Here is a 27002-nt window from a genome sequence, read left to right on the forward strand (position 1 = left end):
GCCCCTACCTTGCCCATGGTTATTATCCCTGCGATGCCTGGTCATTGGCATCCTGACCTGCAGCTCTGCTGTATCTACATGGACCCCATCTCCATTACTTCCTGCCTGAGCTTGGAGAGCAATGCAAGGGGCTCGCACCCCCAGCCTGCAAGAATATGAGCACCCTGCACAAAGCACGAGGAATCCTGGCTCTCTGCAAATGTCTTCCTCTCAGCAGCTCCCTGCCGGGCCCTGGCTAATGAAGGCTGTTGCCCCAGGGTTGTCCCTCGCAGCTTGTTGCCCCCTTACAGGAATGCTGCTCCAGTGCTGAGCTATAGCATCGGTTGCACCTGCGGGCAGCCAGCTGGCAGTGGCCACGGCTAACGGTCCTGGAGCCTCCGGGGGTCATTCCCGCACCCCGTCTGACTCCCAGAAGCATCCTCCACTGCAGAGCCTCCATTGCGCCCCCAGCCGCTCAGCTCCTTCATTTCCTTCCACCTGCGCTAGGAGGCAGATGAGCCAAAACACCCCTTACCTGTATGCCATGGGCACCAGAGGGGGGCAGGCAGGAGCCCCCCCCCCCGTAAGGCTGGGGTGGATCAGAGAAAACCCCAGAGAGGGAGGTTGGTGAAGCCCTGCACCTCATGCAGGGAGAGCGCCTCAGCTCCTTGCCTTCACACACTAACAGGGACAGCGCCCGGGCCCGCCCGACTTCCCCTTTGCTCCAACGGCACCAGGCTCGGACATGCCCGTAGCTGGCGCGTCCTGCAGGTTCCGTTTGCGGCAGGCTGCGGTGCAGAGCCGGGCTCGCCGGGCTGGCCGCTGTCAGCTGAACCCCAGGAGGGTGGCACCCAGAGGCGTAGCTCTAGGCAGGAGGGCAGCTGCACCTGGGCCTCCGCAGGCTGCGGCAACGTGGCCCCCAAATGGCTGCTAACTGCAGGTGCCCACCGTGCGAGCTCGTTAGGAGCCCGACTTGCATTGGTGCTCAGCACCGCTAGCTCCCATTGACCGTACAGGCCTTTGCGAGCAGTGGCACGGGGGCTCAGCACCCTCTGAAAATCAGGCCACAAGGCACCTTGTGGGGGGGGGGGGGGGGCTCCCAAAATCAGGAGCTGTAGCTGAATGGCCTGGCTGTGCTGGAGAGGGGCGCGGTGGCTAGGGGCTGAGGCGCTGGGCTCCCTTGCGCCAGGCTCGAAGGGTGGGTGCATGCACCTACCTCCGTGACCCCTGGAGCACCCCGCCTGAGCGGTCACGACTCAAATTCTCACTGTAACGTTCCTCCCGCAACTCTCTCGTTATGGAGCCAGTTTCCAGCAGCTACAGGAGCCTCGGCGGGCCCACGGTGCCAGGGCATTGGGTGTGGGCGTCGAACTCTATCTGTGATGACCGCCAGCTGGCCAACCGCCCAGCGATTGAACCAGCCCTGCTGCGCTCCACGCCCATGCTCTGAGCTTGAGCTAAAGAACGCGTCTCTCTGGGACTGTAAGAGACGCCCAGGTACCGGGGGGCGCTGACCGGTGGGTCACATCGGCATTGAAAACAACGGGAGACTGACTGTGGAACCTGTGATCAGCCCCCCCACCCCCGTCCTAGCCCCCCCTCACTCCAGATCAGACCCAGCTCATATCTGCATTTAATTGTCTGTTTGCTTCGACAGGGCCTCCCCACAGCCGGGGCTAGAAAATGTCAGGGGTGCGGTGGGGGTATTCTCCCCGGCCAAGGGTGCACAACACGCCCCAGATGGGGGCGCTCAGGAGCGAGACACGCGGGGCAGCAGCAGGACGTGGGTGACGGAGGAGGCAGAATCCCACCCACCCACCCACCGAGGCGGGGATAATAGCTGGGCATGACGGGGCCCGCAAAACTGGAGGAGGGAGCGGTTGGGGGGGGGGGGTGTCTCTCCTCCGCAGGGCAGACAGCCCCTCGGGCTGCAAAGCCACTTTGTCAAAGCATCCGGCCCGTGGCAGAAGGGCGCTAGAGTCCAAGGCTGCGGTGCAGGGGCTGAGGAAGCAGGTGAGAGCTGACAGCCCTTCCGCTGCCCCACAGTCCCGCTCCCCAGCCCCCAAGCTACCTGCCCTGAGCTTCTCATGCGCTTAGGGGGCCATACAGTGTCCTGATGGGAGGAGGCATCTCGGTCCCAATCAGCTGGTTCCGCAGCAGCGATAAAGTCCCCAGGGTGGGATACTGTCAAGGGCGTGCCCCAGGGGGAGGCCATGGCCCTGTAACAGTGCCCCACCCTGCCTCCACTCCTCACCCTTTCCAGCCAAGCAAAAGCTCCAGATGCAGGATTTATGTCCTGGTCCCCCCTCAACTCCTCCCCGCTCTTTGCAGTTTCAGTCAGGTGCAGGATCCTTCTTCACTCGCTGTCCGTCAGCTGCTGTGCAGCACGGTGGTTAAACAGCTGCCTTGGTCCATCCCAGAGGTGGCTGCCTTTCTGCAGTCAGGTGCAGTGACCCGCTCTATGCGGCACATTTCACAAAGTGCGTTGGGATCCTTCCAGCTCCGTGCGAGCTTAGGATATCATGTACTCGGTTAAGCGTCCCTCGGTAGGAATGGGGCCCACATCTGTAAGGATGCAGCGAATCAGCCAGGGGTGGGGCTGGCTGCCCCAGCCCCTCAAGAGGTTCAGTAAGGTTCATGCGCCTGTAGCATTGGTCCCGTTGGTTCGAGATGGTGGCGGCTCCTTGGTTTGCCTCTTGGCTCCCCGGTGGGACACGCCGATCCCAGGACGAGCGGCGCCCCACCGCATCTCAACTGGGGCTGTGGGCGGGGCTGGCTTCGTTGCTGTCACTCACCAGGAACTCGTTAGATTTCAGGCTGGCCAGGGACCTGCAGCTTGGGAGGGAGGCCAGGGAGCCACAGAGCCCCAGCATGGATGGGGTGGGGTCCTTCCCTGCAGGGTGGAGGGGAATGGAAAGAGGGCAGGTCAGAGCAGGGGCCCTGCCCAACCCAGGCCATTCAAAAATCCCTGTGCACTTTTCTTGGGGGAGATTGGACAAGGTGCTAAGTGACTTGTCCAAAATCCTACTGGAAGTCAGTAGCAAAGCCAGGACTAGAACCCAGGAGCCCCGATTCCCAGTCTCCTGCTCTCACCACTAGACTCCACTCCCTCTGAAAGCCAGGGAGTGCTCCCCCAAGGCCTGACTCCTAGTTCCCCTAGCTCTAACCTCTACATCCTACAGGAACTGCCCCAAGCCAGCCTCCTAAAGTAACACAAATTCATAGAGTCCAAGGCCAGAAGGGACCATCGTGATCACCTTTTCTGAGCTGCGTGACGCAGGCCAGAGAACTCCTCCCAAGGAATTCCAAGAGCAGATGGTTTAGAACCACATCCAGTCTGGATTTAAGTATTGCCAGGGATGGAGAATCCGCCACCACCCTCGGTAAGTTGTTCCAATTACCCTAAATGTACACCTTGTTTCCCATCTAAATTTGTCTAGCTCCATGGTGGCTGATCACCGCAGAATGTAGCCTGGAGGTTAGATCAAGGAGCCTGGGTTCCATTTCCAGGTTCACCTCTAAATTCCCAGGCCTCTCTTACTTGCCCCTCCCCAGCTGTACACTCTTGCACAGGTGCTAGGGTCTTTCTCCTACCCCAGGCATCTACTAATAGATAACTTCTGCCTCCCAGCCCTCCCAAAGGTGGCTGGCCTTTCCAACCACCCAACCCACTCCCCGGGCCCGTGGGCTTACCCAATGGCCCCCAGGGCTCTCCTTCTTGCTTGCCCTCCCCCAGCTTCTGGGAATCTGAGCTCAGGCTGATCTCCGCCGACAGCTGATCCGTGCTCATGAAGCTGTGCCTGTGAGAAGACAGCGCCCTGTTACTCCCGGCCTGGCGGAGCCCGAGCAGCATTCAAAACCCTGCCACCGGCACATCCCCCCGCAGGAGTTCCTGCTGCTGCTGGTGACCGTGTCAGAGGGCCTTTCGGTTCCCACCGTGCGCTGCAAATTCTCCCGGAGCCCTGTGCGCTGGGAGCCGTGTGGGCTAGATGCCTCTGGAGTCCCTCCGGCCACTGGCTGGTGGGGCCCCACTGCGCCTGGCGGGGTTGCATTGGTCTGGGAACCTGATCCAGACAAGCACATGCTCTAACTTTACGCATGGCTGTAATCCCATAGGCTGCAGTGGGGCGGCTCTCAGGCAGTAAGTCACCATAGCGCAGCTGGGCCCTGTTGCCCAATCCCTGTTAACTAGCAGAAGCGGAAGCACTTATGTCCAGAGGGTGAGATTATCAATCTCCCAACCCCACCGCCCCCAGCAAACAGTCACAGCTTCCCAGAGAGGCAAGGGCCATGTGCCACACACAGCTGGGGTGGGGAGGATGGCCCCCAGTTCTGGAAGAGAGACATCCCGAGCTGAGTATCTTATCCTATTCACCCCACATCTGTCCATCCAACCACACCTCTGTTTAGGCTCCTCTCCCCCTCCCTATCTGACCATCCATCCTTCCATCCGTCTAGGCTCCTCCCTCCCGCCGTCTGACCATCCATCCTTTCATCCGTCTAGGCTTCTCATTGTCTAACCATCTAGATCCTCTCTCTCGCACACACATTTTTAACGGGTTAATTAACCACTGGAACAACTTATCAGGGGACATGGTGGATTCTCCATTGCTTGAAGTCATTCAATCAAACCTGGAAATCTTTCTAAGAGCTCGGCTCCAGCTCAGCCACCAGATATGGGCTTGAAGACCACTCACAGGGCGAGGGTCCTGCAGGAGGTCAGGCTAAATGGTCATAATGGTTCCATCTGGCCTAACAGACTTGGAGGTCTCTGGTGTTTGTCAGGCCCCAAGCCCCTCAGCCTCCATCCGTGGATGACTAAACCAGCCCCTGAGTTACCCCCAGGTTAGGAAGGATTTTGGAACAAACCAGCCAGGCCTCTGGTTTGGGATGCCACTTTTCCCCTCTGCTGGCAGGAGATGGCGTTGCTGGCTCTGGGCCCCACTCCCCACCCAACTCCCCTATTCCTCCCCGGGGGAGCAGGGTTTTACACAAGCTTCAGGGCCATGGAGTCGGATCTTACACACACACACACACACACACACACCATGCACTTTGGCCCCACAGGGCTGGAAAGAGAAGCCCCAACCGCCCCATCTCCTCGAGAACCCTGCACACCCATGCAGCCTTGGCAGAAGGCTCAGAGCAGCAGCTGAAGGTGGGAGGTTCGTACGGGCCAGCCCCTGCCTCCCCGAGCTTCTCCTCTAGCTGCACTGCCCGCTGCCCCCACCCGGACCCGGCTCCGCTGTGTCTCCTCCCTGGGGATTCACCTCCTGAACAGCTTGGCGTCCGACCCGCTCTTGTTCCCATTGAGGGTCCCCAGCGACGGCCACTGGTTCACCAGCGGCGTGGCCATCTCCTTGGAGAGCTGGGTGTTCTCACAGGGGATCAGGCCCGTCCTGGAGGCAGAGTAGGAGGAGGGGAGGCTGTGATGCTTAGCGGGCCAGGGCCTGCCACGAGAGATGGCGCCAGGAACACAACAGAGCCCTACATGACTCCCAGCAGGGCTAGCAGCCACATACAACGTGGCATGCAGGGCGTGGTGGGAACTCTGGGGCAGAGGGAACTGATGCAGGGGGAGAGGAGGAGAGAGCCCCTCCTGGTGTGGGGCAGAGGGAGCTGATGGGGGGGGGGAGAAGGGGAGGAGAGAGCCCTTCCCAGTGTGGGGTAGAGGGAGCTTGGGGGGAGAAAGGGGAGGAGAGAGCTCCTCCCTGCATGGGGCAGGGTTTTTTTGATGGACTCACAGCTGCTCCTGCAGTTCCAGGATGACGCCCTCCAGCTCCCTCTTCTCCAGCTGATTCTGCACCTTCACCTCCTCCAGCCTCATCTGTAGACGTTTGTTCTCCGCCTCCAGGTCCTTCAGCTGGGATTCCCGGAGCCGCACCAGCTCCTCCAGGTACCCCTGGGGCACAGGCAGGGATCAGGCCCGGCGGAGCAGGAGTGAGCTTGCAGGTGGGGGCAGGGCCTGGGGATGCACACCCATGGGTGTGGCACACTGTGCCCAGCCCAGCTCTGCCAGGAGAGGGATCTGGCAGCAGGGACAGATAGAGGATGCATGCCAGGACCACCCCAGTGGAGGCTGCAGCATTCCTGGGGCAGCAGCCCCCACCCCAGGCAGCAGGGCTGGAGCCGTACCCCCCCAGCACCATGCACGGAAGGGAAGGGTGAGCACCATTTGGATGGGGAGGGAGCAGGTGGGTGCGGGGGGTGGTCAAGGTCACTGGTGCTGCTGGGCCTAGGATCTGCCATGCAGGAATCACCAGGGCTCCCCCAGGGGTACTTGGCCCTGCCTCAGCGCAGGGGGCTGGACGAGACGACCTCTCGAGGTCCCTGCCAGCCCCCCATATCTAGGAGGGAGGCTCAAAACCAACCCCCCCCCCAATCCTCACCGCCAGGGAGCAGCGGGGGCCCCGCCCCAGCCTGATGCCCGGGTACCTTCTGCGCATACACGATGCGGAACTTCTGCTCCATCTTGCGCCACTTATTGTACCAGCTGTCCTCGTCAGTGACCAGCAGCTGGTAGGGGTGCTCAGGGGAGCTCTCCTCGCTCGTGCTGCTCTCCACGCTCCTCCGGTCCTCCTCGTCGCTCAGGTAATCATAGCTGCCCAGAGAACCAGGGGCTCAGAGGGAGAAGGCAGCTCCCTGCCCGCCCCAATTTGGGGTGGGAGGGCCAGGGGTGTCTTGGGAGCAGGAGCGAGGCTCAGCGAGTGGAGGGGGCACGAAACCCAGAGAACAGCATGGCTCCGACTCATTGTTGTCTGGGCTGATTTCCTCCCCTGGGCAGCAGGAGAATTGACAGCTTGGCAAGGACTGGAGAGGGAGTGAGAGTGTTGAGGGGCCCAAAGAGACACTAAAGAACAGAGCACTGTTGCCAGCTAATAAGAGGTCTCCTCTGTGGCAAGCAGATCAGAGCTGGGTTTTGGAGCCAAACCTCCGGACCCCTGGGTTCTAGCCCCGATGTGCCTCTTCTGGGCAGGTTGGCGCAGTAAATGGAATCATGGCAACAGGGTCAGAGCCTGGCACTTTGCCATCCTGCAAGGGCCGGACTGAGCTCCCTTCAGCGTGCTGCGCGGGGAGCTGTCCAGCGCATCCATACGGCTCGGCACGCATGGGAAAGAACTTGTGGCACTTTTTCCGAATGGTTTGCCTCATTGTCCCTGGTGGCATTTTTGCTTCCTTCCTCCCCTTGGCCTGTGCTGAGTGGTGGGCAGGTTCCCTCACCCCAGAGGTGCTGCTCTGGGAGCTCTCGAGAGATAGAAATGTAAATCCTGTAGGTCAGCCTTGCCCCTAAGTCACTCCCTCTGGCCCGTCATCCCTGCCGTGGCTCTAGTTTATGGAGTGCTCAGAGCTATGTGCCCAGCGACATCACCCCAGCACACTCCAGCAAGGGACTATCACCTTCCTGCCTCCAGACACCCCAAAATAGCATTGGCCTGATTATTAATCACATTGTGCCTAAGGACCAGCTGTGATGGGGCCCCTTGTGTTAGGCGCTGTACAAACACAGTGTAAGTCCCTGTCCCAACGAGAGTATTTAGGGTGACCAGATGTCCTGATTTTATAGGAACAATCCTGATATTTGGGGTTTTTTCTTAAATAGGCTCCTATTACGCCTCTCCCCATCCCGTTTTTTTCACACTTGCTGTCTGGTCACCCTAAGCGTATTGGCTGTCACAGTGCTTTGAATCTCCTAATTTGCCCTTTGCTCTCTGTCGCCCCCTAGTGCTCTCTCTGCATCACTCTTTCCCATGGTTCTCCTGGCCGCTGAATGTCAGTCTTGGATCATTTCCCCCTGGAACATGCCAGCTCTCATTTTTCCAAGCTGAAATCCAGCTGTTCTCTCTCGACCCCTTGGGACTATTTCTCTGCACCCTCTCTCAGTTTGCAATTCTCACCGACCTGCTCTTCAGCGCCTCTCCTAGGTGCTGGGTAGATGTACGTGACAGCGCTGTAGCAATGGGCACCGTGTCTTCTCACGGCCCCCTAGCGAGAGCGTTTGTGCTGCTTGGTACAGGAAACTGGACTACGTTACCCAGAATCCTTAGTGACAGGGTAGGTCTCGGGTTGTAAATACAAGTCTGGGGGTTCTTAGTTGCATGATGCAGTTACGCAATTGCAGACCCCCCCCCGACGGGGGTTTTCGGCTTTGATAACTACAGGCGTCAGGACGCAGCATCCCCTCTGTGTGCAATGATGCACAGTGGGAGGGCAAAGGGCTGTACAGATCCATCTACATAACAACAAAGCCACCTGGAGTCAACAGGAGAGGGAGGCTGGTCTTAGCATGGTCCAGTGCCTACCACCATCGTCCGAGACTCGGGAGACCTGGGTGCTGTTACCAGCTCTGCTGTGGGCAAGTCAGTTCCACTCACTGGGCCTCCACTTTCCCCTCCCACCATTTGTCTGTTTGATTGTGAGCTCCTTGGGGCAGGGACTGTCTCTTAGCAGGCATCTGTCAGCACCCAGCATCATGGGGCCCTGACCCCGGTTGGGGTCTGTCGGTGCCACTAATGGGAGCTGAGTGCTGTGCCCCCGACACTGACAGTGGATGGCTCATTGGGTGGATGATACAGTAGTTGTTACCTCTGTGTAAACTTCAGGTACGGGGTGTAGTCAATGACCACAGGGGTTTTCCCATCCATCACTTCCCCTTTCAAACAGAAACTGAAAGACACAATGAGAAAGAGGAGTTCAGGCAAAACCAATTGATCAACACTGCCCCACAGCTCCTGGAGTCAGAGCTGGAAACATTTTCCTGTGGCTCTAACTCTATCCTGACACGGTTCTTGGGGTACCCAGGAGTGAGAGTCACCCCCTTTTTCTCTGACGCCTGGACATCAGCTGCCTAATATCACCAGCCAGTCAGCCACTCAAGCCCTCTCCTCTGGTGTATCCCAGCCCTGTCACAAGAAGTGCACCCAAGTCTCTGAGCCCTCTTGATGCGTTCCTGGGACACCCAGCCCCTGGTAACTCACAGAAATCCCAGTTCTGCCCCCAAGGGAACAGTGCACCCCAGTTTAACCTTAGATCGCTGCTCCTGAGCGTCATGGAGCACTTATAATAAAACAAAAGAAGGTTTATTTAAGAAAGAATAGAGGTTCCACCAGGGAACGAGAGAGAGAGAGAGAAACAAATGGTTACAATACATAAAACAAAATATCACAGAACACGCACTAGGGCCTACACTTACGAATAGCTCCCTTTCCTAGTTAATACAGTAGGTTCCTCCCCCTCGTCCCGCAGAGCTGACTGGCTTCCCAGGGCCCACGATGCAATCTTCTGTGAAACACTCCGCTCAAGAAGAGGTCTCCTCAGTGAATGGATGCAAAGGGTGCTTGTCCACCCTGTGATCCACCAAGCCAGCCTTTTGTCTTTACTGACAGGCAGTGTGATCCCATCTGCTCTAATATTTCTTTTTACCTCCATGGGGGTCTGGATTGTTTGCATTTGGCTTTGGTGGTTTTCCATTGATTGCTCTAGGCAAGGGTAGACAACTGAACCTTGCATTAGGTCTCTGGCTGACCAGGGATGAGGGACAACCCCCTCCTGCTTGAATAGGCCATCACTGGATTCCCCGCTGACTAACTTCTACTCCAAGCCCATAAGGCATAGTTTTCAATGAAGTTACATCATTCCTGGAGGGTGGCACCCGTACACACAACTCACAAGGATTAGGAGTCTTGGCAAATCACAGGCTTTCAGGGGAGACCTCACACACTACCCTTCGATACCATGAAAGTGGTGTATTAGGTGTAGTGAGTGTGTCAGGTCTGAGACAGGAACTGTTTGTAGAGAACAGTGGAGAGCTTTTGCTCACTGACACCAACAGGCCCCTGTGCAACACACCCAAACCTCTCCCCGTGTAGAGGACGGTGCAAGAACACTGAATGAGGGGGGAGCTCCCAGCTACTGCAGTACCAGCCTCTCCCAGCAGGAGGGTGCTGTAGGGGTGGGGCAGGAGCGCTGGCAGTGGGGGGAGATCCCTGCTGCTCCAGTCTCAGTCTCTCCCTGCAGGGGGCGCTATGGGGGTGGTGGTGCAGGAATGCCGGCTGCGGGGCAAGATTACGGCTGCTTCAGTCCCAACATTCGCTAGCAGGCTATGCAATAGGAGACAGCGTAGGTCTGAGGACACGCATACTCTTTTCTCAGTCCGGAGCAGGAAGCCAGACAGGAGTGGGGCTGGAAGGTTCTCGGCAGACCAGTTCAGCCCGTTCCAAGAATGAGGCCAGGGGAAAATATACTGGTTTTGCCCCCTGTTAAAAAATTCTGGTGACCTCTTTGAAAAGCTCTTGCAACCCTGTACTTTGGAGCAGGGACATGAAATGTGGCCGGGCCATGGCCCCGGTGGCAGGGAAGGACCTTTTGCTGCTTTGATGAAAATCCATCCAGATTTGGCCCGGTGATAAGCCTTTGACAAAGTGCCATTTGTGCATGCGGCGTACAGATTGATTAGATCCGAGCAGCTAAATTCCATAGAGATTCCATCGGCGCTGGGCATGCTCCAGCCCCGGGCCAGGCTCCAGCCCCGGGCCAGGCTCCAGCCCCGGGCCAGGCAGGGCTGCAAGACTTTCCTCACAATTGCAGCTGTGGTTCCAGGCCATTGCTATGCTCTAGGGATTATCTGGGGGAAGCTCCCTGGCTTGTGTTATGCAGGGGGTCAGACGAAATGGTCCCTTCTGGCCTTGGAATCTCTGAACTGAGACATGGAGCCAGGCTCTCTTGTGCTCTCAGAGACCCTTCTGCTTTGCCCGAAGCATAAAGGAGCATGTTAGGGGACAAGAGCCAGACCTGCAGGGAGGGGATGGGCGGGGAGGATTGGGATGGGGGCTGTGAGGGGGAGATGAGGAACCTGGCTGGGACGGCAGTCTGGGTGTGGGGGGGGGGGAAAGAGAGAAGCCGGGAGTGGAAGTTGGAGTCAGGGACAGAGACTGGGAGCAAGAAGAGGGAGACTGGGACTGCTTGGGAAAGAGGCTAGGAACCAGTGGGAAGGAGGTGGGGTGGGGGGGATTGATCTGTCAAGGCTCTGAGGTGAAGGGGGAGAACTAGGACTGGCTGGGCAAAGAGACTGGGCCAAGGAGCTGTGGGGGGAAGGGCAGGACACTGAGATTAGACAAGGAGCTCAGAGAGGAAGGCTGGGAGCCAGTGGGGACTGGGAATATGGGGGAGGGTGGCGGTGATTGGAGGCCAGGGTGGGGTGGGTGGGTGGGTGGAAAGAGAGAGGTATTATACAGGATGAGGTGCTGGGAGAGAGGGAATTAGGACTGGCTAGGCAAAACACACTGCACAGAAGGAACTGGGGGAGGAAACTGGGAATGGCTGGGCAGGGAGACAGGTACTGGGAGTTGGGGGGAGACTGGGATGAAGAACCTGGAGGGGTGAGACTAGGACGTGCTAGGCAGGAAGATTGGGACTGGGATGGAAAGCCTGAGGAGTGGAGGCAGATTGGCTAGGTCAGGAGAATGGGACAGAGAGAAGGAGCCTGGGTGGGGAACAGGCAGGACAGGGACATGTCAGGGCAGATGGGGTCATGCTGGGGGGTAATCGGGGGGAGGACAGGCAGAAGAGTCTGTGCCCATTAGAGCACACTGCCCTGCAGGTCCTGGAATGGAACCCAAGATCCCGGAGTCCCACCATTCCTCCATTGTCAGCAAATATCTGTGAACCCCACTGGGAAATTCTCCCATCTCACTATAGTGTGGATCCACAGAGACGATAACAATCTACTACTGCTGTCAGCTACTCTGTTAGCTCAAGTTGCAGAGATCTGTGTGGTGCATCTAACGGTCCCCACTTGCTGATGACCCATGGGGGTGTCAGATCTGTCTCCTCCCCATCAATTCCTTCCATCTGCACCAGTGGTTCCCAATCCCTTTCCCAAGCAGTCCCCGTCTCCCTCCTTTGGCTCCCAGTCCCGGTCTCTGTCCCCCATGCCAACTTCCACTCCCGATTTCTCTCTTCCCACCAGGAGGACCATTATTAAAGTTACACAGTCAAGCTCTCAAATATTAGGCAATGCCAGAATTAAGGTTGTCTGTGCAACCTCCCTTCAGCCCACTTAGGAGCACGAATGATGATACAGTCTTTAAATTACATGATCATGTTATTTTTTCCAGTACACTGGACTTGCTCTGGGGTTGAACCAGGGTTTTGCAGTTGTGGTGTACAGAGGCCCTCCCTCATTGGTTGCAGAAGTCGGAAGGTGTGTAGTGAAGGAGACAAGGGATTGCAGGAAGGGAAAAGATGGTCTGGTTAAAGGCAGTTGAATGTTGCTCTGGAGAATTAGATTCTGTCCCTCCCTCTGCCCTGTTCCTGGTGTGATGCTGAGCAAGTTACTTAAGCCCAGCTTTTCACTGATTATGAGATTGTGTTTTTGCAGGGGCCTGACTTGGAACTCTGGGGCTCGATTTGCAGAAGTGCTGAACGTTATCAGCTGCGATGGAAGGCAGTGGGAGCTGCGCTTTGAATATGTAATGTGCTATCTAATGCCAAATACTCCAAAAAGAATCACAACGTGGGCCTCTCAAAGTAGGCACCCAAAACGACTGGAAGATGTGCGAGACTCAGTTCCTCATCTGTAAAAAGGGGATAACAACACCCTTCATCCCACCTGGGTGTTGGGAGCATAACACTAGTGAAGCACTCGGATGCCTTAGTGGCAAAACACCCAGGAGGAAATGAATAATGCGGTCTTCAGAGCGGGGTTTGAATAGGATGCAGTACATGGATGTCACCCACTGAGTGAGCCTGTGCACTGAATGAGCCAGGGGTCCTGTGGGAAAAATAGCTTGAAATCACATCATTAAAGACTATCCTAATACGTACACACAAAGGGGCTGAATTAAGGTTGAACTGGCAATCTTAATTCTGGCATTTCCTAACTTTTTTGCCACCTTAATAGCGTTCTTTTAATGTAGGTTTTGGGCTGAGTGGTTTTTGTAATTCTAATGAAGTCCTTTGTTCGGTGTTTGTAGAAAGTGGGTCTGTGTGTGATTCTTTAGCCCTGACAGAGGAGCCCCGGTTGGCTCCGAGCACAGAGTGCTTGGATCTCAATATGAGAAATATGCATTGTCCCTGTCGGTCGGTCTGTCTCCCTCTGGGTTTTCTAAGGTGGTCATTCAGCACTGCTCTAGGTATTGCACAATGGGTGCTTTAAAAATACCTCTGAGATTTTGATTCAATGTGAAAATGGCTATGCTGAGTCAGATCAATGGTCCATCTAGCCCAGTATCTTGTCTTCTGACAGTGGCCGGTGCCAGATGCTTTAGAGGGAATGAACAGAGCAGCCAACTGAGTGATCCGTCCCCTGTTGTCCAATCCCAGCTTCCAACAGTTGAGGTTAAGGGACACCCAGAGCATGGGGTTGTGTCCCTGACCATCTTGGCTAATAAGCTCATGGAGGATAGGTCCTTTGATGGCAAATTCTTTTTTGAACCCAGTTATACTTTTGGCCTTCACAACATCCCCTGGCAAGGAGTTCCATAGGTTGGCTGTGTGTTGTGTGAAGAAGTACTTCCCTATGTTTGTTTTAAATCTGCTGCCCATTCATTTCACTGGGTGACCCCTTGTTCTTGTGTTGCATGGCACTTCCTTATTCACTGTCTCCACACCAGTCATGATTTTAGGGCCTGCCATCATACCCCCCTTCAAGAGGAACTGTTCTCAGGCGCCTCCTACCTGAAGTCAATGGCGCTGAGGCCGATCAGCATCCCGGTGAGCACGGTGGACTCCTCTCGCAGCATGATAGCCCCGTCATCGTAAAACCTTCTGCGCAGAAGGACAGACACCTTTACCCCTGGGGAGGGGGCCGCAGCACACCCAGCAACACCGCACATGCCCCCACACAGCCTTACCACACAGACGGGCCTGCCCACGGCTACGAGCTCCCCAGGGTCTCGCTGGCATCGGTCCACTCACACGCGGCCTCGCCCTGGAGACCCAGCCAAGCGGTGCGACACGACCCCCAGTGATCTCACTCATGCCCGTGCCCTTGCGCTGGCCCGTGAAATCCATCGTAAATGCAAAAGGTGCTGTTCTTACTACGCCGTGCCCCCAGGCAGCCCTGTGCTGCATGCCACAGGGCAAGGTGCCTGCCTCTCACCTGAGCATTTTCATGAGCTCCCGTGCTCCCATTCAGGAAGCGAGCGGACTGAGCCAGTGAGGGGCAAGGAGGAGCGGGGATGGGGTCCTCCTTTACCCCAAGGCTGGGAAACGTGAGTCACGCAGCAACCCTACTGCTCAGACCAAGGGCCAGCAACGTGTGATGGGGATTTGTAGCCTCCACAGGAAGCCCATCCTGCCATAGTCTTCTGTGGATGGGGCCCGTAGGCTCTTCCTATCAATGCAGCCCCAAGACGGGCAAACACTGGGCTCCCTCGGGCTCGCCCTGGCTGTGGGAGAAACGGCCTCTCTGCACCCCGCCAGCGGGGCATCGCGCTGCTCACCTGGTGGTTCTGGTGTCCCTCAGGGCAGTGGTGATGTATTCCGACATGCGTTTCTCCATCAGCGCCACGCGGATCCAGGCCCGGCCCTGTGACAGATGAGCCCAAGGCACTGGGTGGTCAGGAGGACCTGCCTCTAGTGTCAACATCCACCCACTCTATCTATTCCCACTGACACCCAGCCAGCACAGGGTGCCCATCACTGTAGTCTCTGGGCACAAGCTAGTGTCTTGCGGCCATCCCCTTCAAATGCAGCAGACCGAGACCCTGCTGGGAAGGATGGACACAGGGTTTGCCCCATTAGCTGGTGTCCGTTTCCAGGTTGCCTAGGAGTGGCAGGGGCCCACTGGCCCAGCGACCCTGCTAGCCCCACTGAGACGGGCTCTCTGCCCTTCCTAGGTGTCTGCTGCTTTCCCCACTCCGCTGATGGGACCCGCCCAGCTTGTTGGCTTAGACAGCGGGGGAGCAGCCGCCTGGGGCCCTGCCTGACCTTCGCCCTAGAGGTGCTGATGTTCTCCATGTTCTCAATGCTGCTGACGCAGTTGTTGGGGACCTTGCTGCAGGCCAGGCGGATGTAATCCCAGAAGCCGCGCTGCCCATCGGAGCTGAACCAACTGACGGGACCTGGGGCAGAGAGGAGGAGAAGGCTGGGCTGTGACCAGGAGAGGTCCCTGCAGTCCAGGGGGCCAGCCGGCCTTAAACGGTGGCCAATGCTGGAGGCCCCAGACGTCCTCGGTAGCAGATGCGTGCATACAACAGTTGCACACACACACACAGTCAATAGGAGTAAACTTCTGCACACCTGGATGCAGACAATTGCACAGAAATATGCATCCAACAGTTACACACAGGTGCATGCAACCGATGTGCACAAACACTCACGGAAGCGGACATGTACAAACTTGTGCTTACGGTCGGTGCGTCCATAGGCAGGTCTCCTATTGCAGAAGTGCGTTAACGTGTATGCATGCACAGAACACACACATCCGGGGAGCCCAGCCAGGCCACACGAGCACACGCACCCTTACCTTTGAAGCGGTGACTCAGGATCTGCTCTAGAATGGCAGCAAAGTTGATGAACTCCTCTGACGAATCGTCAATGGGCTCCGTGGTGTATTTCTCCAGCAGGGTCTTCACGGAAAATCTACCGCAGAGAAAAAAAATCACAGACAGGTGTGCAGGGGAGGCAGACAGGAGTTTCCTGTTGAGGACCCTCAGGGAGAATCTCTGAAAGGTAGTAAGGAGAAGCAGCTCTGCAGCATGATCTGGTGGCTCCAGCACCGCACTGGGACTCAGGAGAGTTGGGCGCTATTCCTAGTTTTGCCACTGAGCCGATTGCATGGCCTTGGGTGAGGCAGTGTGGCCTAGTGGATAAAACACCCCACTGGGGTTCGTGGGAGCTGGGTTCAATCCCAGGGCTATTGGGTGAGCTTGGGCAAGTTGCTCTCTGTGCCTCAGTGTCCCCATCTGTGAAATGGGGGTAATGATACTGACCTCCTCTGTAAAGCACTTGGAGCTTATATCACACTTTTCATCAATAGAGAACTAGGGACTACTATTGCTTCCCTCTAGAATATCATAGAAGATCAGGGTTGGAAGGGACCTCAGGAGGTCATCTAGTCCAACCCCCTGCTCCAAGCAGGACCAATCCCCAACTAAATCATCCCAGCATGGGCTTTGTCAAGCCTGACCTTAAAAACTTCTAAGGATGGAGACTCCACCACGTCCCTAGGTAACCCATTCCAGGGCTTCACCACCCTCCTAGTGAAAAAGTTTTTCCTAATATCCAACCTAAACCTCCCCCACTGCAACTTGAGACCATTACTCCTCGTTCTGTCATCTGCTACCATTGAGAACAGCCTAGATCCATCCTCTTTGGAACCCCCTTTCAGGTAGTTGAAAGCAGCTATCAAATCCCCCTTCATTCTTCCCTTCTGCAGACTAAACAATCCCAGTTCCCTCAGCCTCTCCTCATAAATCAGGTGCTCCAGCCCCCAAATAATTTTTCTTGCCCTCTACTGGATTCTTTCCAGTTTTTCCACATCCTTCTTGTAGTGTGGGGCCCAAAACTGGACACAGTACTCCAGATGAGGAGGTGGAACTCCTCCCCTTTACCTTGTCTATTTAGCCTGAAAGCCCTTTGAGGGTGGGTCTCTCTCACTATGTGCACGTACAGCTCCTGGCACAATGGAGCCCTGCAGAACACTGATTCACCGTCTCCATCGGGGAGCATCCGCCCTGAGACACCAACCCCACACACCCTCCTCCTTGCGTATCCATTGTTGCCATGATGCGATTTCATGATCTGTGGTGCAATTCCCTGGTGAGGAAGCCGTTAAACAGCATCTGCACATGGACAGAGGCAGCATGCTCTCCCGTGGACAGATACGGTAAGCCCATGCCCGTCTCCAGCTCAGGATCACGCAGGAAAGTGCTTTACAGTCACGAATGAATTAGGCCTCCGAATAAAGAGGCCTATTTAACAGATAGGGAAACTGAAGCACAGAAGGGGGGGGGGGAGAGTCAGTGGGGGTGAAGAAGGTAACTCAGGAATGCTGCACCCCTCTCTCCCCCATCACTATGTCATGCTCCCCTTCAGGGCCCAGACTAGAACCCCAGGAGTCCTGCATCCAAGATGTTTGCTTTCGAAGTGGGTTTTAGCCCACGAAAGCTTATGCCCAAATACACGTGTTAGTCTCTAAGGTGCCACAAGGACTCCTTGTTGTTTTCACTCACATCTATGATTATTGTGAATCACACTATTAGCCCACTCTTGATGGGCACCTGCAAATGGAACCAGTGGCTGCAAACGCAGCTCTGCCAGCAGAAGCGCTCTCTCCTTCCCCACCACGCTGTTTGCCTCTTCTCGCCACACTGAGACATCTGCCAGGTGCAAGGGGCTCTTCAGACACCTACGCACCCAGCGGACCTCAGGCCTTCTCAGGGCCTTGTTTTTCAGCACAGAGCAAGTGGAATCAGGCCTGAGGCCCCTGGCGGGAGCGGAGGAGCAAGACTGGGAGTTGTTATTCCTGGTTTCAGATGGCATCATTGACATTTCAAACCCCGCAAAGGGTTTTTGCTAGACAGGTGTCAATTAGGCACTGAATCAAAGGGATATTGTAAGGGAGAGACTGACTGGTTTGGGGGCACAGACAGTGTGTGTGTGTGGGAGGTTGAAATAGAGCAGGGGACTGGAACTTGGGGCTCCGAGGGTCTAGTCCTAGCTTTGGAAGGGAGCATGGTCTAGTGATCAGAGACAGACTGAAAGTCAAGCGATTTAGGTTTGGTTTCCAGCTCTGGGAAAAATATGCTTTGGTGGGGAGAATAGGGGACTGGGATCAGGACTCCTGGGTTCTATTCTCTGTTCTGCCCCTGTATGAACCTAGGCAAGTCACTTCCTCGCTCTGTGCCTCAGTTTCCCCATTTGCAGATGGGGACAGTAAAAGTGACCCACCTGCTGAGGAGCTTGAGGCTTATTTCATGCTTTAGGCTCTCTCTTGTGCTCTCTAAGGGCTGCACAGGGTGCCCTTACTGCCATTTTTACTTTAGCTACTGTCCTGCTGCTGCAACTCTCACACATTTAAAAGCCCATCTTACTAAGTCACTGACCTAGCTGACATCCTGTAGCAGTGAGTTCCAAAGGCTAATCATGCAACATGTTAAACTTGGCCATTTTACCTACTGGAAATCTGTAGTTTGTAAAATGCAAATAAGTAACCTACCACCCAGCCCAGCCCCTCCCCTTCAGACACAGTTTCCTATGGAAAATGATTATTTATATTATGGTAGCACCTGGCAGCTCCAGGGGAGATCAGGGCTGTGTTGTCCTAGGTGTTGCAGAGACATAAGTGAAAGACAGGCCCTGCCCTAACGAGCTCACAGCCTAACTAGTCCGACAGAAGGCAGAAGAGGGGAGTATTTTTAATCCCCATTTTACAGATGGAGAAACTGAGGCACAGAGCTGGAGTGACTGCCCCAAGGAGGCTGTGGCAGAGCTGGGACCTGAACCTAGCTCTCTTTAGCCCAGCGCACTTGACCGACCCTTTTCTGAGTCTCATGGCCCTGTGCTTTTCCTCAGGGTGCTGCTTAGTGTCATCCTGATCTCACATGGGGGCTGGGCTTTCCCACCCCACGAGATCCCCCTCCTATCTCTCCCCCACCCCCACTCCAGCTTGAGGATGTCAGGCAACCTTTCACCAGAGCTAGAATACATCGGGGGGAAATAAAGACGCTAACAGGATTGGACAATGGAGCTTTTCATCTCGGTCTGCTTGGCCACGCTGCCGGAGGCAGCCGCTTGTGTTGCTGAATCAGGGCATCCTTTGTGACACTAGCCCCCCAAGGAGCCCATGCCTGAGCTGATCAAACCAATTTCTCTAGTGCTCATGGTGGGGGAGGAAGGGGGGGGAGAAATGGTACTCAGAGAGAAACTGACATTCGTAAAAGCAGCAAAATAAGGTGCCACTTCTCCAAGAAGCTGGGTGCAACGTTAAGTGACTGGTAGCGATATCCTGTAATTACACGTCAGCGCCGTGGGAGCGCACAGCCCTGCAGAGAACAGCCTGCCATTCCTGTAATTTAGACACCTGCGCCCGCATGGGCTCCGTTGGTGCCAGTGGGGTGCCACTGAGCCATCTGCAGAGATCTAGTTGCAGGATGAGTGATTTAGGCCCTGACCCAGCAAAGTACTTAAGTAGGCACTTAATGTCTAGCATGCGAGTAGCCCCCTTGATGCCAATGGGACAGTCTGCACGAGTAGAGGGAAGTGCTTTGCCGGATCTCACCAGCTCCGTTTCTGCAAAAGAAAAGTGGGTCTGACATCTTAGAATCCTTTGACTTTGTGAATCATAGAAGATCAGGGTTGGAAGGGACCTCAGGAGGTCATCTAGTCCGACCCCCTGCTCAAAACAGGACCAATCCCCAACTAAGTCAAAAGCAGGACCAATCCCCAACTTAATAAAAGCAGTGGAGAGAGGAGAACTGGTTGCCCCTAACTGATGTAGGCTTTCAAAAGGTCTTGGACAAGGACCGTCAATGGGGTGTCGTGGAGTGAGAGGCAAGGTATTATCATTGTTCCCACACTGCCACAGAGGCAGAAAGCAGAACAGGAATAAGGGGCCAATTTTCATCCTGGGCAAAGGTTAACAGTGGCAACCTGGAGATTCTGGCCTGGGTCCTGTGCTGTTGAACTCAAACATTCAACAGCAGTACGTATTGTGACAAAATTCCTCCTCTACCGTGGTGGGTCTTGCGCTTATTGGCAGATTTGCTCGCCTCCGAGATTCATGGCAGCCCTCAGTTTGGCCGTTTTCATGAACCCACAGACACAGGAGGAGTTGACCTGGACTGACCAGGAGTTAGGAGGATTTGGGGGGAACCCAGGCCTGCCCTCTACTCCGGGTTCCAGCCCAGGGCCCTGTGGAATGCAGCTGTCTAGAGTGCCTCCTGGAACAGCTGTGTGACAGCTACAACTCCCTGGGCTACTTCCCCATGGCCTCCTCCCAACACCTTCTTTAGCCTCACCACAGGACCTTCCTCCTGGTGTCTGATAATGCTTGTACACCTCAGTCCTCCAACAGTGCGTGTTCTCACTCTCAGTTCCTAGTGCCTCTTGATCCTAGCTCCTCACATATGCACCACAAACTGAAGTGAGCGCCTTTTTAAACCAAGGTGCCCTGATTAGCCTGCCTTAATTGATTCTAGCAGCTTCTTGATTGGCTGCAGGTGTTCTCATCAGCCTGTCTGTCTTGATTGGTTCCAGAAAGTTCCTGATTGTTCTGGAACCTTCCCTGTTACCTTACCCACAGAAAAGGGACCTACTTAACCTGGGGCTAATATATCTGCCTTCTATCACTCTCCTGTATTTCTGATCCACTGTCCGTTCACTTATCCGGGCAGAGTTCCTCTGGGCGGCGTCCACTGACTCCCTTGATGCCTTTGAGGAGCAGTGGGTGCTGTCCGGGTTTCTCTGCTCAGTATCCCCATCTGGTTCCCTTCGTTTGACCCTTTGACCACACTCCTGGCCCTGTTATTCCATTAGTTGTCCCCCATACTCATATGGTGTCCAGGTCCTGTGGATCCCCCTCTTAAGCTGGGGTGTGTGTGAGATCCTTTAGCAGTGGGCGGGCTTTGTCCACCCACTTCCTGGATCCCACTAGGATCCCTCTCCTGTAGCCATCTGGCCCTACCTTGTCACAGTATGTGTACACACACACACACACACACACACACACACACACACACACAGCATTGGGAGACCTTAACTGGAATCCCAGTGCACGGGGTTGTTGAGAGAGGCCATTCCCTGGCCCCAGGGAGTTTACAGACACAGGGCGGGAGTGACTTGCCCAAGGTCACACAGACAGTAGTGGAGCTGGGATTAGATGCCAGTCCTTCTGGCTCCCAGCAGGCCAGCATCCCATTCACCTGACCACACTGATGTTGCTATCATGTCCATTATATGGGCTCCTAGTCTCTTCTTCAATGAGCTACACTATTTTTTACAGATCCTATCTAGGTTTGCTTGGTAGCCTCTCCACGCTGTTCACCATGAGTAGCACACTCAGTACTGATCCAAGCAGATCTCAAACACAGCCTTTCGAGCATCCCAGAGCAAGAACCTACTCCTGAGTCACATGGCTTGTGGGAGCCAGATGGGTTCTCTCTCCTTTCTCATATGTCATCAGTTAATTCAGTGCCCTCCTCTATTGAGCCCAGTAGGGTACACCACCGGCCACCTGCCCATGTGACCACAAGGAACCCCAGTAAGAAAGCATGGCTCAGCCTGGTGACCAATTCAACCCATGGCCCGCATGAGGATCCATTAAAAGCCAACGCAGTGGCTGTGTCTTGGCCATGGTCCCTTGCTCAGTAGGAACTAGACGGATACTCCCCTCTTCAGCAGCCATCAGATGATCATTTAAGACAAATTCTACCACCAGATGTACACGTTTTGCAAAGAGGGAACTACCTGGGAAATCCATCAAACCGCAAGGATCACACCCGGCTGGACTCTAACCCTGATGCCTCCTGTTGCACTTGGACCCAAGCGTTGTGATCTGTAGCCCTCGGAGACAGGTTTTATTATCCCAATTTTACAGATGAGTAAACAAAGGCAAGGAAAAGTCAAGGTCCCCCAGCACAGCAGAGCCAGAGCCTGGATTGGAATTCAGGAGCATCCACCTTGGTGCTTCATTCATTAGTGACTGCAGCATTCCCCAGGCAAGACGTTTCTCAGTCCAGCAGTTGTGCCATTCACGGTATTAACAACGAGCAACTGCCCCTGTCAAAAGCAGCTGCCAGTTAGGTGTGAGGCCCAGCTTGAAAATCTGGGGGGGTTCGCAGGGAGGGAGCAAGGAAGATTGTCCTGTTTGAGGGGACTAACCTGGGACTTGGGAGAGCTGGGTTCATTTCTTGGCTCTTGCTGCAGCCTGCCTGTGCCTTGGGCATGTCACTTAACTGCTCACTGCCTCAGTGCCCCCATCTTTACGAGGAGGAGAACAGCACTGCCCAGCCTCACAGGGACCAGTAAAGCTTGTGAGGGGCTCAGCTACCGCAGTGCTGAGCTCTGCTGAGACAGGCAGAACCGCTCCCCAGTAACAGAGAAACTGCCCACGCAGACTCCCAGAGAAGGGTTGGGTGGTTCTGCTCCTGGAAAAAGACAAGGCCAGATACCAGCAGCACTGCTGGGGGGGGGGAGAAAAAGCGCCCCCCTTGCTGCTCACAAAGCCATCCCTTCTTCAGGGGGCTCCCCCCACCAAATAAGTGCTTGAATCAGTGGGGCCTGGACTGCTTCAAAGCTTTTCCTGTCCCCTTTACCAAGCCTGGGGGAAGGGGTCCAGTGTGAAACGGTGCGATTGGACCCCACATCTTCCGGGCCCCATCTCTCCCCCAGGGACTGGCCTCCACAGCATTGAGTCAAGCCCCTCACTATGTTGGGGGAATAACTGCGGGCCCAGAGCTCCTGATGAAGACAAGGGGAGCCTGGCCTCGGGAATGGCCTCTGAGGGGCTAGCCATTTCCAGTGCAGCAGCCGGAGCAGGGCAGGGGCCTGTGGTAAGACCAGCAGGGACCATCCTGCTCTCCAGGGCTGACCGGCTGCTGACCCGGAGCGCCAGCTGCGACCTCCCGCAGCGGGGTGTGTGTGTGTGGGGGGTACTGGCGATGGAGGCCAATGAAGGTCTTTAGGGTCACCCAGCACCATGCATAGGGCAGGAGGCACTTCCAGGAGGCTCTGAGTGGAGAAAATTGTACCCCCTCCTCCTTCTGGCATAGAGGCGGGTCACTTCACCCTGAAACCCCACTGGGACCCGGTACAGACCCGATCATAGCCCAGGGCCCAGCTGGGGGGGGCGAGGGGGGGAGAAAGAGGCCAGCCCAGGGTGCGGCCCATTAGCAGGCCCCATCCCTCCCTCTTTCCCACGCTATTTCCTTCATGCTCAGGGAATAGCCGGCAGAGCCAGGGCTGCAGGGCAGTGACACACGGGGCCAAGGGGGGCACTGCCCCACACCGGGCAGGGCTCAGCCCAGAGTCCTTGCTCCAGAAAGGGTGTTGCTATGACAACCCCCTCCCCTCCCCCACATGCTTGAGCCAGGCCTGCCATGACGTCACTTCCTGGAGCCCACACCTGGCCAACCCGGGTCCCGGCTTCACCCAACCCGGCTCTTGGGGTGTGGGGTACAAAACAGCAAGTGCCCCCCCATTCAGCCTACAAGCTGCTTTTCTCCCTTGTTCATCCTGGATCATCCCCTCCCCCCATAATTAGTCATCAATCATCATCACACCCCCCCAGGGCCCAAGAGTCAACAGCTTAATACACAGCACTGCACCCTATCACCTCCCCCCAGCTGCAGCCCCCCCATTTCAACAGCCCCCCCCCTCCCCCAGTAATACTGCTCAGTAACACACCGATGCCAGCCTCACCCCCCCTTCCAGCCAGTCGTCTGCATCCTCCTCAGACCCTCCCTTCTCTCCAGTTCTCTTTTCAGCCCCCCCCCCCATAGCCCCTCTCCCCCCCCAATCAGTTATCCAGGGAGCATATTTCTGCTTCCAAGCTGCACCTAGGATGATCCCCCCCCCCCCAGCTGCATCTCATTCCCTCCTCCCCTTCTCCCCCCACCCCTGAAGCTGCCCGGGGGGGGGGGGGGTCCCACGTCCCTCCCCTCCCGCAGCCCCCCCCCCCCCTCACCTGCAGACCGTGATGAGATTCTTCCTCTCCACGGCGATGTTCCTGGAAGAGGCTTTCTTGGAGGAGAGCCCGAGAGCCATGGCAGACTGGATACAGCTCGATTCCATCCAGAGCCGGGGGCGACGGGATCCGCCAGCCGAGCCCCCTCCTCTGCCCCCCAGATCACAAGCTCGGTGCGCCCCCCCCCACCTCCTCCTCCCGAAAATCCGCTCCACCCCCAGCTCTTCCCCCTGCTGATGGTGGCTCAGCAAACCCACGGAAAGGGAGCTCTCCCTGGTGCTGATGCTCGAAGCAGCCCTCCCCCCTGTAGGGAGGCCAGCCCCCTTCCCATGACGCGCTCGCAGGAAGGGACAGCCCACAGGCAGGGCTGGGGAGAGGATGGGGTGCTGGGGGAAGAGGAGAGAAGGTCTCTGGACCATAAGGAGGATAGAAAGTTGGCTAGATTGTCGGGCTCAACGGGTAGTGAGCCATGGCTCCATGTCTAGCTGGCAGCCGGTGTCAAGTGGAGTGCCCCAGGGGTCGGTCCTCGGGCCGGTTTTGTTCAATATCTTCATAAATGATCTGGAGGCTGGTGTGGATTGCACCCTCAGCAAGTTTGCAGATGACACTAAACTGGGAGGAGAGGTAGATATGCTGGAGGGCAGGGATAGGATACAGAGGGACCTAGACAAATTAGAGGACTGGGCCAAAAGAAATCTGATGAGGTTCAACAAGGACAAGGGCAGAGTCCTGCACTTAGGACAGAAGAATCCCATGCACCACTGCAGACTAGGGACCGAATGGCTAGGCAGCAGTTCTGCAGAGATGGACCTAGGGGTTACAGTGGATGAGAAGCTGGATATGAGTCAGCAGTGTGCCCTTGTTGCCAAGAAGGCCAATGGCATTTTGGGATGTATAAGTAGGGGCATAGCCAGCAGATCAAGGGACGTGATCATTCCCTTCTATTCAACATTGGTGAGGCCTCATCTGGAGTACTGTGTCCAGTTTTGGGCCCCACACTACAAGAAGGATGTGGATAAATTGGAGAGAGTCCAACGAAGGGCAACAAAAATGATTAGGGGACTGGAACACATGACTTATGAGGAGAGGCTGAGGGAACTGGGATTGTTTAGTCTGAGGAAGAGAAGAATGAGGTGGGATTTGGTAGCTGCTTTCAACTACCTGAAAGGGAGTTCCAAAGAGGATGGATCTAGACTGTTCTCAGTCATAGCAGATGACAGAACGTGGAGTAATGGTCTCAAGTTGCAGTGGGGGAGGTTTAGGTTGGATATTAGGAAAAACTTTTTCACTAGGAGGGTGGTGAAACACTGGAATGAGTTACCGAGGGAGGTGGTGGAATCTCCTTCCTTAGAAGTTTTTAAGGTCAGGCTTGACAAAGCCCCGGCTGGGATGATTTAGTTGGGGATTGGTCCTGCTTTGAGTAGGGGGTTGGACTAGATGACCTCCTGAGGTACCTTCCAACCCTGATATTCTATGATTCTATGATTCCAGGGTCCATCATGCCCTTTTCCCAGGATGGAAGGGATCAGCGCCCCCCGGAGCCCAGCCTTTCCGGAGAGCAGAATCCTCTCTCCAGAAGGCTGGGGATGTTGGGGTCAAAGGAATGGGAATGTGGCACTTTTGTTGCTCAGGGAGAGAGTTTATTCATGAATGGGGCGTGGGAGGTGGGTAAACAAAGCCCATCCGTCTGTTCTCCAGACCAACGGCCTGAGCCATTCATTTCGGAGCCAGGACCCGGCAGGCCCAGTTCTCGACTCCTAGGGGAGTTGAATAAGGAGTCCAGAGTCTGGAGCCTTGTCCCACTTTCAACCATGGAGGGGATGACTGAAGAATCCAAATTCCGCAAGGGGAAAATCCCAGGTTTTGACATGCACGTGGCTGAATAAGGATTCCAGGCATAATTTAAGTCAGACAACATGAATGAGAGAGCTCTGGCAGTCTGCGTGATGTGGAGAACAGGGGCTACTCCACACAGGGACGGCTGAGGTGGAAATTAAGCTGTAGCAGCTGGAAATGGCCTCTCCGCTCACCCTCCACTTCCCTCGCCCTTCACACAGAGGATGTGTGGATTACACCCAAGGGTTACTCACTCACACACAGTATGGATAGGACGCAGACTCCAGTTCCCAAGCTTTGATTAAGTCACCCAAAGCTTTTCAGGCCAAGAGAAAATGAACTGCCATTCAGCACTAGCCTGGCACCCACAGGGCCTGGGTTCAATGCCAAGCTCCTTGGGACGGTCTCTTCCCAGTCTGTGAAATAGAGACAGTTATGAAATATTCTAGCCCCTAGGAGCCCCAGTCCTGGACCAGGTCCCATTGTGCTAGGTGTGGTAGAAATGGAACAAAAAAAGACAGTCCCTGCTCTTAATACTCCTTCTCCAGGTCTTTCTGTGGAAACTCTTCAGAGCAGGGTCTTTCACTGTGTACTTACTGCACCCAGCACACTGGAGCGCCGATCTCAGTCAGGGCCTGTGAATATAACAGCAACCTAGAAGCTTCTGCCCCCTGCTGCTCCGAGTGGGTACAGCACATTGTGTGTGATGGGCCGGATTCTGGTACCACTTGACTCCCAGGGAGGTTTGCCTAGTGGGAGCGAGGGCATGCCAGGCAGAGGGCTCGTGGCTGCCATTCGCTGAAGAGAAATCAAATGGGTGCATCTCTTTATGGGTTTTTTCGGGGAGAAGCTTGGACGGGGTGTTCTGCTACTGATTCTGCCTGCAACCCCTTGGGCAAGTCTTTGTCTATTTGTGCCTCAGTTTCCCATCTGTAACATGGGGATAGCAGCGCTGCTTTCCCTACGTCACGGGGATGTCAGGAGGATCGGCGCATTAGAACTTGGGTGGGGCTCAGCTTTCGGAGCAGCCAGTAGCACCCTAGGGTGGGGATCAACGCTCCAAAGCCCCTTGGAGCTAGACAGGGTGCGGCGATCACTTTGCCGAGAGAAACAGGGGGCACAGAGGGTTCTTCATCCCCCCACCCCTATCCAAATTCAAATCTAGTTGCTGGGCTCCTTTTGTGGTGCCTGTTTCTAGTGGGATGCTGAACAAGGGCCTTAGTTAATGGGATGTAGCCAGGTGCTTAAGGGTTTTGCTGGCTCAAGTTTTTGAAGGGATGTTCCTGGCTGGGTGTGGGAGGGCAGCACGGCACAGCAAGGGTTAATGGAGTGTCACCATCCCTAGAAGCACTTGCCAGGTCTCCCCGGCCTTTTTAAAGACCTGGCAGAGAGTCTCTGGTGACTGGAGGGAGTGGTGAAGTTGGTCACGCTGAGATAACATAGGATCCCTAGGCTCTCTCCATAGATAAGGCTAATCACACAGCTTTGTCTGTCTGTATCTGCAGCAGAAGGCAATCAGTCCTCCCCCCCGGCACCCCACCATCCTCACAGCCTGGCCTGG

General features: G+C 55.7%; 1 protein-coding gene across 5 annotated transcripts; it reads right to left on the bottom strand.

Moving 5' to 3' along the window:
• Window positions 1–1600: 1600 nt before the first annotated feature.
• RUNDC3A (RUN domain containing 3A) lies at window positions 1601–23771 on the bottom strand. 5 transcript variants are annotated; one of them, XM_075123586.1, is made up of 13 exons: window positions 23606–23713; window positions 21802–22067; window positions 21388–21699; window positions 15446–15561; window positions 14908–15041; window positions 14421–14506; window positions 13654–13743; window positions 8563–8643; window positions 6415–6580; window positions 5724–5881; window positions 5250–5378; window positions 3673–3779; window positions 1601–2872 (listed from the first exon to the last, which is right to left on the bottom strand). In XM_075123586.1, exons 5-13 carry the CDS (start codon window positions 14935–14937, stop codon window positions 2730–2732), a joined length of 990 nt encoding a protein of 329 aa, XP_074979687.1. In that variant the 5' UTR covers window positions 14938–15041; window positions 15446–15561; window positions 21388–21699; window positions 21802–22067; window positions 23606–23713; the 3' UTR covers window positions 1601–2729. The 5 variants fall into 5 exon arrangements, with proteins under 5 accessions (XP_074979687.1, XP_048685697.1, XP_048685696.1 ...); XM_048829740.2 differs by lacking the exons at window positions 21388–21699; window positions 21802–22067 and having other exon boundaries at window positions 13654–13740; window positions 23606–23771; XM_048829739.2 differs by lacking the exons at window positions 21388–21699; window positions 21802–22067 and having other exon boundaries at window positions 23606–23770.
• Between the last annotated feature and the right edge of the window lie 3231 nt (window positions 23772–27002).

This window comes from Caretta caretta, chromosome 27 (assembly GCF_965140235.1).
Source record: "Caretta caretta isolate rCarCar2 chromosome 27, rCarCar1.hap1, whole genome shotgun sequence".
NCBI classification, from domain to species: Eukaryota; Metazoa; Chordata; order Testudines; family Cheloniidae; genus Caretta; species Caretta caretta.

Bases quoted from the DNA above. Each gene is read 5' to 3' on its own strand.
- RUNDC3A (XM_048829739.2), bottom strand. From the start codon at position 23,712: ATGGAATCGAGCTGTATCCAGTCTGCCATGGCTCTCGGGCTCTCCTCC. The intron at 15,562-23,605 runs GTGAGGGGGGGG...TCTCTGCGGTAG, and splicing joins AATCTCATCACGGTCTGCAG to ATTTTCCGTGAAGACCCTGC. The intron at 5,379-5,723 runs GTGAGTCCATCA...CTCTGCCTCCAG, and splicing joins CTGGAACTGCAGGAGCAGCT to GACGGGCCTGATCCCCTGTG.